The 14,083-nt window shown below is 37.1% G+C and overlaps 1 protein-coding gene across 1 annotated transcript in view; it reads right to left on the bottom strand.

Moving 5' to 3' along the window:
- ITGB8 (integrin subunit beta 8) overlaps positions 1 to 14,083 on the bottom strand; it is a 97,713-nt gene that overhangs the window by 21,151 nt on the left and 62,479 nt on the right. The window contains exon 7 of the mRNA XM_022587879.3: positions 8,291 to 8,386. Within this exon, the coding sequence (XP_022443587.2) occupies positions 8,291 to 8,386 (96 nt within the window). The remainder of the gene's footprint in view (positions 1 to 8,290; positions 8,387 to 14,083) is intronic.

The raw sequence follows: 14,083 nt of genomic DNA, 5'->3' as shown, positions 1-14,083 counted from the left end.
ATTCATTTATACAACCCTGATTAACCACCATATACCACTTTGGGAATGCTAAATTGCTACGCCACATAGTTTCCATCCTTCAGGATCTCACAGGAATATAAATGACAGTTTCAAAAAACAACGTACACCTGAAGCAATAGACATATGTACAGACCCTAATGAGAGGGATACTGAGCAAGCATTTGAGAGCTGGGGAAGGTTGTCAGGGACTGTTTCCTGGAGGAGGTGATTCATGAGCTGTGTCTTAAAGGATGAGTAAGAGTCAAGTAATGATGGAGAAGGGCTTCCAGGCATGGGAGATAGGTAGCAAGAACAAAGTCACAAAGGAAAGAAAGAGCCTGGTGTGTGTGTGTACACAGGAGGATTAGAAGCACGACTGGAGGGACAAGTTTAACGCAGACAATATTAAAGACTTGATCCTCTAGATGGAACCACTGGAACATTTTACTCTGGGGAGTACTGTGCTCACACCTGTGATTCAAATAGCTCATCCTGCAGCCGAGTGGAAGATAGATTTGGGAGATGAGTTAGGAGGCTGTTACAATCCAAACAAAGATAATTAATAAAAATATCTCTGAGCAGCCAAATTAGGTGACTGAAACGGCATACACAGGACTCTTAGCAGAGCCTGTCAGGCTTTTAGAACCTGCTGACTCTTACTTTGCACACAATTCAATTAATAATAAACCTGGTTTTATGGTTTAACAGTCAGTGGAAATTTTCTTAAAGGAGTAGGGAGAAACTGCTAGAGCTAATATCACCATCAGGAAGTAATAGCAGAGAAAAAGGAGGTAAAAGCAATAAAGAGCTGCACAGTAAGTTGAAATTCAATTTGAAATTTAAGCTTAGGGGTTAAGAACACAGGATTTAGGCTGTTAGGAAAGTTTGGGGAAGTATATAACTTCCCTAAATGCATTTCCTTCATCTTTAAAATGGGCATACTAGTAATATTGCCCTCATTGTTATGAGTTTTAAGAGTATTAAATGAGTTAATGTTAATAAACTCAGTGCCTGACAATTGTAAGTGCTCAATAAGTGGAAGCAGTTACTATTGTTAATAAAGTGATTTGGGCATTTAATTTGGGTCAGAGCCCTACTTCTGTGGATATTAATGGTTGTTTGCTTAAAAAGGGGGTTCCATGATATATAAGTTTGGGAAAACAGGGATTTATATTTTCACTATAAATTTCTAAGAGAAGAAATGGTATAATTTAAGTAGCACTTTCAGATGATAAACGTGGTAGTCAGGTATTAGGGAAATTGTTGAAGGGAACACCAGCTTTGTGGCAAGTTAAAATGGGTTCAAGTATTTGTTGAAGCCAAAAGAAAATGTAGTTTCTGTGAAGTATTAAAAAATAAGTGAAGGACATTAGGAGTAGAAGGAAGAAGCAAAGACAACAAAGGAGATGAAGAAGACCCAGTGAACAGATATGTGTAATGAAAATTAGGGTATCACAATATTGTAGAAATGAAAAAAAGTTTTCTGGAAAAAAGAACCTTAAAGACTGTGAAAAGAAAGCTATAGCAGGATCACAGAAGTTACAGGTTTGAGGGTGACAGGGGGAATCCCATTGGGTGCTGCCAGAGTGACATAGATGCCAAACGTCTTTTGGGCTTGTAGGACTCACCTGGCCCAAAAGATACTGGACAAAATCAACATTATTCTTATGTAGGAAGGCTTTGACTGGGTTAGCCACTTCCATGGCTCCTCTTGTTCCTTTACTAGATGACCTAGACCAAACCTAGGTACGTTGGTGCTATTTTAAAATATGCTGCTATTCCCCAACCTAATCTATTATAAAGATACGCCCATGGGCTAGAAAAAGCAGAACTCTGGACATGAGTGGTATACTTGGAGTGTGAACTACTTTTCACCTGATAAAAGTCTCCTCCATTATTGTCACAGTCAGTACAACACCAAGCATCAGTGCCCACACTTGGTTCTAGGTATTACAAACATAGAATTTATACTTATTTATACTTAACTGCTAACTTAAGACCCTGTGTAGTATACATTACTTTTTTTAAAATTTCAGCATCTTTATTGGAGTATAATTGCTCTACAATGGTGTGTTACCTTCTGCTGTATAACAAAGTGAACCAGCCATATGTATACATATATCCCCATATCCTCTCCCTCTTGCATCTCCCTCCAGGCCTCCCTATCCCACCCCTCTAGGTGGTCACAAAGCACCGAGCTGATCTCCCTGTGCTATGCAGCTGCTTCCCACCAGCCATCCATTCAACATTTGGTAGTCTATAAACGTCCATGTCACTTTCTCATCTCATCCCAGCCCACGACTCCCTCTCCCTGTGTCCTCAAGTCCAGTTTCCACATCTGTGTCTTTATTTCTGTCCTGCCCCTAGGTTCTTCAGAACCATTTTTTAAAATTAGATTCCATACATATGTGTTAGCATACGGTATTCGTTTTTCTCTTTCTGACTTACTTCACTCTGTATGACAGACTCTAGGTCCATCCACCTCACTACAAGTAACAAAACTTCGTTTCTTTTTATGGCAGAGTAATATTCCATTGTATATATGTGCCACATCTTCTTTATCCATTCATCCGTTGATGGACACTTAGGTTGCTTCCATGTCCTGGCTATTGTAAATAGAGCTGCTGTGATCATTGTGGTACATGACTCTTTTTGAATTATGGTTTTCTCAGGGTATATGCACAGTAGTGGGATTGCTGGGTCGTATGGTAGTTCTATTTTTAGTTTTTTAAGGAACCTCCATACTGTTCTCCATAGTGACTGTATCAATTTACATTCCCACCAACAGTGCAAGAGGGTTCTGTTTTCTCCACACCCTTTCCAGCATTTATTGTTTGTAGACTTTTTGATAATGGCCATTCTGACCGGTGTGAGGTGATACCTCATTGTAGTTTTGACTTGCATTCCTCTAATAATTAGTAATGTTGAACATCCTTTCATGTGTTTGTTGGCAATCTGTATATCTTCTTTGGAGAAATGTCTGTTTAGGCTTTCGGCCCATTTTTGGATTGGCTTGTTTTGTTCTTTTGATATTGAGCTGCATGAGCTGCTTGTATATTTTGGAGATTAATTCTTTGTCACTTGCTTCGTTTGCAAATATTTTTTCACATTCTGAGGGTTGTCTTTTCGTCTTCTTTCTGGTTTCCTTTGCTGTGCAAAAGCTTTTAAGTTTCATTAGGTCCCATTTGTTTATTTTTGTTTTTATTTCCTTTTCTCTAGGAGGTGGGTCAAAAAGGATCTTGCTCTGATTTATGTCATAGAGTGTTCTGCCTATGTTTTCCTCTAAGAGTTTTATAGTGTCTGGCCTTACATTTAGGTCTTTAATCCATTTAAAGTTTATTATTGTGTATGGTGTTAGGCAGTGTTCTAATTTCATTCTTTTACATGTAGCTGTCCAGTTTTCCCAGCACCACTTATTGAAGAGGCTGTCTTTTCTGCACTATGTATTCTTGTCTCCTTTGAAGATAAGGTGACCATATGTGCGTGGGTTTATTTCTGGGCTTTCTATCCTGTTCCATTGATCTATATTTCTCTTTTTGTGGCAGTACCACACTGTCTTGATTCCTGTAGCTTTGTAGTAGTGTCTGAAGTAAGGGAGCCTGATTCCTCAAGCTCCGTTTTTCTTTCTCAAGATTGCTTTGGCTATTCGGCTATTCAAGGTCTTTTGTGTTTCCATACAAATTGCGAAATTTTTGTTCTAGTTCTGTGAAAAATGCCATTGGTAGTTTGATAGGGATTGCATTGAATCTGTAGATTGCTTTGGGTAGTATAGTCATTTTCACAATGTTGATTCTTTGAATCCAAGAACATGGTATATCTCTCCATCTGTTTGTATCATCTTTAATTTCTTTCATCAGTGTCTTACAGTTTTCTGCATACAGGTCTTTTGTCTCCTTAGGTAGGTTTAACCCTAAGTATTTTATCTTTTTGTTGCAACGGTAAATGGGAGTATTTCCTTAAATTCTCTTTCGATATTCCATCATTAGTGGCTAAGAATGCAAGAGATTTCTGTGCATTAATTTTGTATCCTGCTACTTTACCAAATTCATTGTTTAGCTCTAGTGGTTTTCTGGTAGCATCTTTAGGATTCTCTATGTATAGTATCATGTCATCTGTAAACAGTGACAGTTTTACTTCTTCTTTTCCAATTTGGATTCCTTTTATTTCTTTTTCTTCTCTGCTTGTTGTGGCTAAAACTTCCAAAACTGTGTTGAATAATAGTGGTGAGAGTGGACAACCTTGTCTTCTTCCTGATCTTACAGGAAATGGTTTCAGTTTTTCACCATTGAGAATGATGTTGGCTGCGGGTTTGTCGTATATGGCCTTTATTATGTTGAGGTAAGTTCCCTCTATGCCTACTATCTGGAGGGTTTTTATCATAAATCGGTGTTGAATTTTGTCGAAAGATTTTTCTGCATCTATTGAGATGATCATATGGTTTTTCTCCTTCAATTTCTTAATATGGTTTATCACAGTGATTGATTTGCATATTGAAGAATCCTTGCATTCCTGGGAAAACCCTACCTGATCAGGGTGTATGATCCTTTTAAAGTGCTGTTGGATTCTCTTTGCTAATACTTTGTTGAGGATTTTTGCATCTATGTTCATCAGTGATATTTGCCTGTACTTTTCTTTTTTTGTGACATCTTCGTCTGGTTTGGTTATCAGGGTGATGGTGACCTTGTAGAATGAGTTTGGGAGTGTTCCTCCCTCTGCTATATTTTGGAAGAGTTTGAGAAGGATAGATATTAGCTCTTCTCTAAATGTTTGATACAATTCACCTGTGAAGACATCTGGTCCTGGGCTTTTGTTTGTGGAAGACTTTTAATCACAGTTTCAATTTCAGCGCCTGTGATTGGTCTGTTTATATTTTCTATTTCTTCCTGGTTCAGTCTGAGAAGGTTGTGCTTTTCTAAGAATTTGTCCATTTCTTCCAGGTTGTCCATTTTATTGGCATAGAGTTGCTTGTAGTAATCTCTCATGATCCTTTGCATTTGTGCAGTGCCAGTTGTTACGTCTCCTTTTTCATTTCTAATTCTACTTATTTGAGTCTTCTCCCTTTTTTTTCTTGATGAGTCTGGCTAATGGTTTATCAATTTCGTTTATCTTCTCAAAGAACCAGCTTTCATTTCCATTGATCTTTGCTATCATTTCCTTCATGTCTTCTTCATTTATTTCTGATCTGATCTTTATGATTTCTTTCCTTCTGCTTACTTTGGGTTTTTTTTTGTTGTTGTTCTTCTTTCTCTAATTGCTTTAGGTGTAAGGTTAGTTGTTTATTTGAAATGTTTCTTGTTTCTTGAGGTAGGATTGTATTGCTATAAACTTCCATCTTAGAACTGATTTTGCTGCATCCCAAAGGTTTTGGGTCATCGTGTTTTCATTGTCCTTTGTTTCTAGGTATTTTTTGATTTCCTCTTTGATTTTTTCAGTGATCTCTTGGTTATTTAGTAGTGTATTGTTTAGCCTCCATGTGTTTGCATTTTTTACAGATTTTTTCCTTTATTTTATGTGTAGTCTCATAGCATTGTGGTTTCAAAAGATACTTGATAGAATTTCAAATTCCTTAAATTTGCCAAGGCTTTATTTGTGACCCAAGATATGATCTATCCTGGAGAATGTTCCATGAGCACTTGAGAAGAAAGTGTATCCTATTGTTTTTGGATGGAGTGTCCTATAAATATCAATTAAGTCCATCTTGTTTAATGTATCATTTAAAGCTTGTGTTTCCTTATTTATTTTCATTTTGGATGATCTGTCCATTGGTGAAAGTGGGGTGTTTAAGTCCTCTACTATGAATGTGTTACTGTCGATTTCCCCTTTTATGGCTGTTAGCATTTGCCTTATGTTTTGAGGTGCTCCTATGTTGGGTGCATAAATATTTATAATTGTTATATCTTCTTCTTGGATTGATCTCTTGGTCATTATGTACTGTCCTTCTTTGTCTCTTGTAGTAGTCTTTATTTTAAAGTCTGTTTTGTCTGATATGAGAATTGCTACTCCATCTTTCTTTTGATTTCCATTTGCATGGAATATCTTTTTCCATCCCCTCACTTTCAGTCTGTATGTGTCCCTAGGTCTGAAGTAGGTCTCTTGTAGACAGCATATATATGGGTCTTGTTTTTGTATCCATTGAACCAGTCTGTGTCTTTTGGTGGGAGCATTTAACCCATTTACATTTAAGGTAATTATCGATATGTATGTTTCTATTACCATTTTTTTAGTTGTTTTGGGTTTGTTATTGTATGTCTTTTCCTTCTCTTGTGTTTCCTGCCTAGAGAAGTTCCTTTAGCATTTGTTGTAAAGCTGGTTTGGTGGTTTCTCTTAGCTTTTGCTTTTCTGTAAAGGTTTTAATTTCTCTGTTGAATCTGAATGAGATCCTAGCTGGTTAGAGTAATCTTGGTTATAGTTTTTTCTCTTTCATCACTTTAAATATGTCCTGCCAGTCCCTTTTGGCTTGCAGAGTTTCTGCTGAAAGATCAGCTGTTAACCTTATGGGGATTCCCTTGTATGTTATTTGTTGTTTTTCCCTTGCTGCTTTTAATATTTTTTCCTTGTATTTAATTTTTGATAGCTTGATTAATATGTGTCTTGGAGTGTTTTTCCTTGGATTTATCCTGTATGGGACTCTCTATGCTTCCTGGGCTTGACTGACAGTTCCCTTTCCCATATTAGGGAAGTTTTCAACTATAATTTCTTCAGATATTTTTTCCTTCCCTTTCTTTTTCTCTTCTTCTTATGGGGCCCCTATAATTTGAATGTTGATGCATTTAATCTTGTCCCAGAGGTCTCTGAGTCTGTCCTGAATTCTTTTCATTCTTTTTTCTTTACTCTGCTCTGTGGTAGTTATTTCCACTATTTTATCTTCCAGGTCACTTATCTCTTCTGCTGCCTCAGTTTTTCTGCTATTGATTCCTTCTAGAGAATTTTTAATTTCATTTATTGTGTTGTTCATCCTTGTTTGTTTGCTCTTTAGTTCTTCTAGGTCCTTGTTAAACATTTCTTGTATTTTCTTCATTGTATTTCCAAGATCTTGGATCATCTTTACTATCATTACTCTGAATTCTTTTTCAGGTAGACTGCCTATTTCCTCTTCATTTGTTTGGTCTGGTGGGTTTTTACGTTGCTCCTTCATATGCTGTGTGTTTCTGTGTCTTATTTTGCTTAACTTACTGTGTTTTGGGTCTCCTTTTCGCAGGCTACAGGTTCGTAGTTTCTGTTGTTTTTGGTGTCTGCCCCCAGTGGGTAAGGTTGGTTCAGTGGGTTGTGTAGGCTTCCTGGTGGATGGGACTAGCACCTGTGTTCTGGTGGATGAGGCTGGATCTTGTCTTTCTGGCAGGACCGCGTCTGGTTGTGTGTTTTGGGGTTTGTGTGAACTTGTTATGATGTTAGGCAGCCTCTCTGTTGAGGGGTAGGTTTGTGTTCCTGCCTTGCTAATTATTTGGCATGGGGTGTCCAGCAGTGGACCTTGCTTGTCATTGAGTGGAGCTGGGTTTTAGCTTTGAGATGGGGATCTCTGGGAGAGCTCTCGCCGATTGATATTTCGTGGGGCTGGGAGGTCTCTGGTAGACCAATGTCCTGAATTCAGCTCTCCCATCTCAGAGGCTCAGGCCTTACAGCCGGCCGGAGCCCCAAGACCCTGGCAGCCACACGGCTGGAGAAGATGGGCTATGAGTTGGGTGTCAGCCACTGCCCTGTTGTAGCTCTGTCTCAGCTGTCTCCAAAGGTCACCCAGATACATTGGGTTATTCCACCAGCAGAACTTGCACATGCCAGTCTGGGATTTATAGATGTTCTCCTGATACTCTTAATTGAAGTACCTTGCATTCATGGTGGTGCGAGATACCCTAATAGTGTTGGTTCTCTTCAGTTCAGAGTCTGTAACAGTCAGCCTTCATGTGACCAAGTCAGGAGTAGCTGGCCAATGGTCCCAGAGTGATAACATGTCAGATTCCAAGAAGGCTTTCTGCAGCACCTGAGCAGTAGTCCCAAGCAGCCACTCCACTCAGCTACAGTACTCTGACCGGGGAACTCAGTGGGACCCTCATATGAGGATTTCTGCTGGCCCTGGAGCCTGAGTTGCCCACCCAGGCAAGGAGTTGAGGAGAGCATCTCCTGCCCCATCTCACCAGAGGAATGGACACTTGGGCTATGTTAGTTAATACAGTATTAAATTTAGATTGTACAAAGTATAATAACTCCAGAATCCTTACCTGGGGTTCTAAAAAGTATTCTAATTTTAACTATAGATGCAAACATTTTAATTTTTATATTTTGGGAGTTAACATACCTTATACCAGTGAAACTGTTTTCCTTGAACTGCAAATATGACATTAATGTTGTTGTCTATTAACTTTTCTGAAAGTTGGCCTAACGAGGGATGTTCCTGTAACAGAAAATGAAATAAAGAAGGGAGTGAAATTTAGTAGCTCAATTCCACACACTTCCAAACATCTGTTATGAGGAAAACTGTATGATTAACAAAAATGTATTGTGTTGGGAAGGATTATCATTTTACTAGAGGCATTTAAATTCTTTTAAAAAATAAGGTCAGGGCTTCCCTGGTGGCGCAGTGGTTGAGAGTCCGCCTGCTGATGCAGGGGACACGGGTTCATGCCCCAGTCCGGGAAGATCCCACATGCTGTGGAGCGGCTGGGCCTGTGAGCCACGGCCGTTGAGCCAGCGCGTTCGGAGCCTGTGCTCCGCAATGGGAGAGGCCACAACGGTGAGAGGCCCACATACCACAAAAAATAAAATAAAATAAATAAGGTCAACATCAACATTATTAAGGATATTTTAAAGACAAAGGCTCCATAAAAACCTTAGAAATTCAGAAAAACGAAGAGGGTTGCATTCAACATAGTACAAAGAGTGTTTAGCACTTCTTTAGATTAACATTGGACTCCAAGTAATATAATTGACAGATTATTTAATATTCAGAAACAGAGACCTATTAGTGACAATCACATTCTGAGGTGAAATTCAGTAACAAGTTTTAAAATGCAAATATATGCATGTATATATATACATATTTACATACATATAAAAATTTGATATATAACATGGTATAGAACAAAGTTTGTTTAAAAGAAGAAAACCTTGTATTCAAATCTCGGATTATCAGTTTATGATAAAAATTGTATTTCAGATCTATCCTCTATAACATGTGAATGGTATCTGCCTTCCATGATTGCTGGCAAAAGTAGAAAGATAACAATAGTATGTGAATTATTTAGAGCAGTTTCTTGCATATACTCAAAGCTAATAGCGGTTATTATAATTTTTATTTCCAAGAGCTTATACAAGGTGTAGGTTACAGATCTTTCAACTTATTATCATTATACTTTTTTGTCATTTATGTATACATATATTTGTATTACAAATCTGTCTTACATTGATATATAAAACTTATGTAGCTCTAACTGTGACACTCTTTGCAGTAGTGGGAAAGAAAGCAGGGGATGAGTAGAAAGGGAATAAAACTTAGTAAATATGAGAAATCTGACAACTATGGAATTTGCTATATAAAGTTATGTAGTAAGACATAGTACTTGATATTTTTCTTTCTATAAATGCTCTTTTAGATATTAAAGCAATCTCAAATAACAACTCTAGATACCTTTAGAGAAATGATGTCAAACTTCACCTGCAGTTGGGCCCACCTGTTTTTGGTGCCTAGTAGTGTAAGCCAAGGATCATGTGACTGAGCCTAATTAGTATCATCTGATTCAAGTTCAGATTACTCTGTAGTTTTTGTTTCCCCTTTCACCCTGCGATGCTAACTGTGCTTTTCTTAAGGGAAAATTTTGTTTAAACCACCTTGGTTAATATTTCTGGATTTTGGCAACTATATGAACTTAGAAAGAGCTAATTTTACTAGTTTCACTTATAGCCTAAGTTCTTTGACCCACTTATTAAACTTATATATATAAGTTTAATAAGATATAAGACACAGCCTTGTGCTTAAAACTACCATCACTAACATGAGTAACTGGTGTGATTTGAATATCTATGTCCCGCTTTCCAGATTCATACATTGAAATCCTAACCTCCAAGGTGATGTAATATTAGGAGATGGGCCTTTGGGATGTGATTAGGTCTTGAAGGTAGAGCCCTCTTGAATTGGATTAGTGCCCTTATAAAAGAGAGCCAGTGGAGAAAGTTCCCTTGCACCTTCTGCCATATGAGGTTATAACTAGGAGGTGTTGTCTTTGAACCAAAAAGTAGGCTCTCACCAGACCCCGAATCCTCTAGTGCCTTGATCTTGGACTTACCAACCTCAAAAACTGTGAGGAATAAATTTCTGCTGTTTATAAGCCACCTAATTTATGATGTTTTGGTATAGGAGCCCGAATGGACTAAGATAATAATCATAACAAATATCCTTTATTTCTATATAATCTATAATTGCTTTGTAGAAACAAAATTTTCTTGAACTACAATTAAATGTGATATGATTCCAATTTACAAAGGGGTATAAAAAATATTACCACATGGATTTGCATAAGAAAAATTCTACCCACAGCAATTCTTAAGAATATAATTTTAGAGTAATAGAAGAACAATCCCCAAAATATAAGTTCTATCAGATAAATTTTTATTCCTTGTTCCTAATAATATGCATACTCTTAAAATAGACTTATGACAGTTTGCATAATGCTGGTAAATTAAAGAGAACAACAACAAAAAAGAGAACAAGTAAAAGAAGGTAAGTCTAGCTGTATTGGGAATATTTTTTTAAGGGCAACAACTACTTTTCAAATATTTTTGCTTTGACAAAAAATAATCACAGTTTGCCAAGCATTCCCCCTTCTTAATTTTTAAAACCATTCATATTTTCAGGAAAATTTAATCCATATGTTTTTAACCAGCTTATACTTAACTCACATAAAATCAATATTAAAGAACAGTCCAAAATGTAAGCAGCTTTTGGAGGCTGCTTAATCTCTTTCCCCTTTTCAAAAACAGGAAGTCACATTGACCAAAAGTACACAAAATTTAAATCTAGAAAGTTCTTGTTTGCTCCGAAGATCATTAAGAAGGTCAGTTGGATTTTTAAGCTTAAAAGGACACATTTTTTAAGCCTAGAAAGAAATGTTTTAAAGAAAATTCCAAGTACCTCGAGGCAGATTGTTAAAACTACAAATGTTTAATAGATGTTTAAACAAACCATTGTTGATGGGAGAATTTTGGATTAATGGCCACTGTTGAAACCCCTTCCCCTTTCCTCCATGAAGCATAGTATCTTTTAAGTATTTTATCTTTTATGTCTTGTATTTCACTAGCAGGAACACTCCCTCTCGGCCAGCTGTCCTGTGCTGGTGACGTCACTGCTCCTCAGCTTTAACTCCCCCTCTGTCTAACCCATTACATATTGTTTCTCTGAACTCTGAAAATAATTAATGGAGATAACAAGCATTTCTGGGGCAGAAGGGAGAAGGGAAAGCAATGTGCCAAGGCAGCTGCTAAGTAATTAAGGGCAAAAGGATTCCATTCACATTTTTCTTCTTCACCAACACCTTCACTGTGATTTGTGGGAAATAACTTATAAATGTTAGAAGGGAAGATGAGGTAAGAAAGATTCAATGGAGACAGTTTCAGTTAAAGAGATAACTATGTAGAGATGTATGAATTTTAATAATATGCCTGTGTAGTGACAAGAAAATAAGTGTTTTAAGATTCTCCATAAAAGTGAGTTTCATTATAAAAAGTTCTTATAAGATAATATAGAATTTGAAACATTGAATATCATAATAAGATACAAAACAAAAAACCAATGTCTTGGTTAAATGAAAGTATTCAGTTATCTGGATTACTTTTTATAGTTCACTTTTTAGAGGACAGAGACAGCATGAAAACAATGTGATAGCACAGATTTATTTAGAGATGAAGATTTTATGTGTTGTCAGTCCCCATCTCTCCCAATGGCCTATTTGTCTATCTATATGGCTGCATAGTCATAATCGCATAGACCCATGTTTCCCATTAGTGGCACTATGGACAGTTTGTGTTGTGGGTGTGAGGCTGTCCTGTGCATTGTAGGGTACTTGGCTACATCCCTGGCCTCTACCTATAAGAGGCCAGTATCTCCCTCCTCCCCCAGTTTTAACAACCAAAATGTCTCTGGACATTGAAATGTTCTCTGGAGGGCAAAATCGTTCTGGTTGAGAGCCATACCAAGAGCAGGGGCTTGGAAGCAGACCACCTGGGCCTTCAACTCTTGGCTCTGCAATTACTAGCCATGTAACACTGGGCATCTGTCTTAACCTTCTATGATACAGTTTCTGTATATGTAAAACGTATAAATACTAGTATCTACCTCTCAGGGTTATGGTGGGAATTAAATGGGTTAACATGTGTAAAGACTTTCATTTACCATTTTCTAATTATTAAGCCCATATTAATGGTAAGTAGAAGCTCATGTCCTGATGTCACACTGCTTGTCATTTACCTAGGCACTACTATGCAGGGCTGTGTGACCACAGACAAGTTCCTGATCCTTTTAGTGCTTCCATTTTCTCATTTATAAAATGGAGGTAATAACAATATCTACACTTCACTGGGAGGCTGGGTGGTGCTCCCTAAGTGTAAAGGGACAAATACCACAGGGCTGCTTAATAAAAGACAGCTTTCAATAAAAGACTGCTTAATAAAAGACATTTGGAGGCCATTACTAAAGGCTAAATGCTGGGCTCTTGGATATGCTTTAACTTGCCTCATTTATTTACCTTTTGCACCTGGCTCCTGAAGTGTTCAAATTTGTGGCTCTTGCCAAACATGGTATCAGTTGCATTCTTGATATCCTTGCTAATGAATGAGGGGCATGGGATAACCATTTTTGTAAGCTTTTCAATGAGAATGGTAGTAAGTTTTCTGCTTAAATATGACTTAACCAAACATATAATTTATTTGGAACAGTTTATTTCATAAGTATTTTCATCAATTTTTGTTTTTATTGAGTCACTTTGGAAAATCAGTATTTTTTCTCATTTTCAGGGGCACTATAAAAGCAACATGAGACTACTCTAAGCCTAGCTCAGGTGATTCTGTGTGAAACTTTTGCTTTCAATTTTAAAGAAGAAAAAATAAATATTGTTTGCAGAAATAATTTCCTGGGTAATTTTCTGCAAGCATGACAAGCATTAAAATTAGGTCTATTCTAAAGTTATTATTAAAGTCATTATTGTTCACATGCCCCCCCATCCCTCTCCCCACTGGTAACCACTAGCTTGTTCTCTGTATCTGTGAGTCTGTTTCTGTTTTGTTATATCCATTCATTTGTTTTATTTTTTATATTCCACATATAAGTGAAAATATGCAGTATTTGTATTTCTCTGTCTGAGTCATTTTACTAAGCATAATACCCTCTATATCCATCCATGTTGTTGCGTATGGCAAAATTTCATTCTTTATTATGGATGAGTAATATTCCATTGTATATATATACCACAAACTTCTTTATCTGTTCAGTTGTTGATGGACACTTACGTTGCTTCCATATCTTGGCTGTTTTACATATTGCTCCCATGAACATTGGTGTACATAGATCTTTTTGAATTAATGTTTTCATTTTCTTCAGATATATATATATACCCAGGAGTGGAATTGCTGGATCATATGTTAGTTCTATTTTTAATTTTTTGAGTAGCCTCCATACTGTTTTCCAAGTTGGAGGGTTCCCTTTTCTTTACATTCCTCACTGACATTTATTGTTTGTGGTCTTTTTGATGATGGTCATTCTGACTGGTGTGAGGTGATATCTCATTGTGGTTTTGATTTGCATTTCCCTGATGATTAGTGATGTTGAACATCTTTTCACATGCCTGTTGGCCATCTGTATGTCTTCTTTGGAAGAATGCCTATTCAGGTCTTCTGCCCATTTTTTTAATCAGGGTGTTTTTGATATTGAGTTGTATTAGCTGTTGATATATTTTGGATATTGCCCCCTTATTGGACATATCATTTGCAAATATCTTCTCATGTTCAGTAGGTTGCATTTTCATTTTTTTGATGGTTTCCTTTGCTGTGTAAAAGCTTTTAAGTTTGATTAGGCCCCATTTGTTTATTTTTGCTTTTGTTTCCC

Source organism: Delphinapterus leucas, chromosome 9 (genome assembly GCF_059928025.1).
Source record: "Delphinapterus leucas isolate spDelLeu-1000000601 "Yukka" chromosome 9, BTC_Dleu_Yukka2, whole genome shotgun sequence".
In the NCBI taxonomy this organism is placed as follows: domain Eukaryota; kingdom Metazoa; phylum Chordata; class Mammalia; order Artiodactyla; family Monodontidae; genus Delphinapterus; species Delphinapterus leucas.
This window is presented reverse-complemented; position numbering and strand designations above follow the sequence as displayed.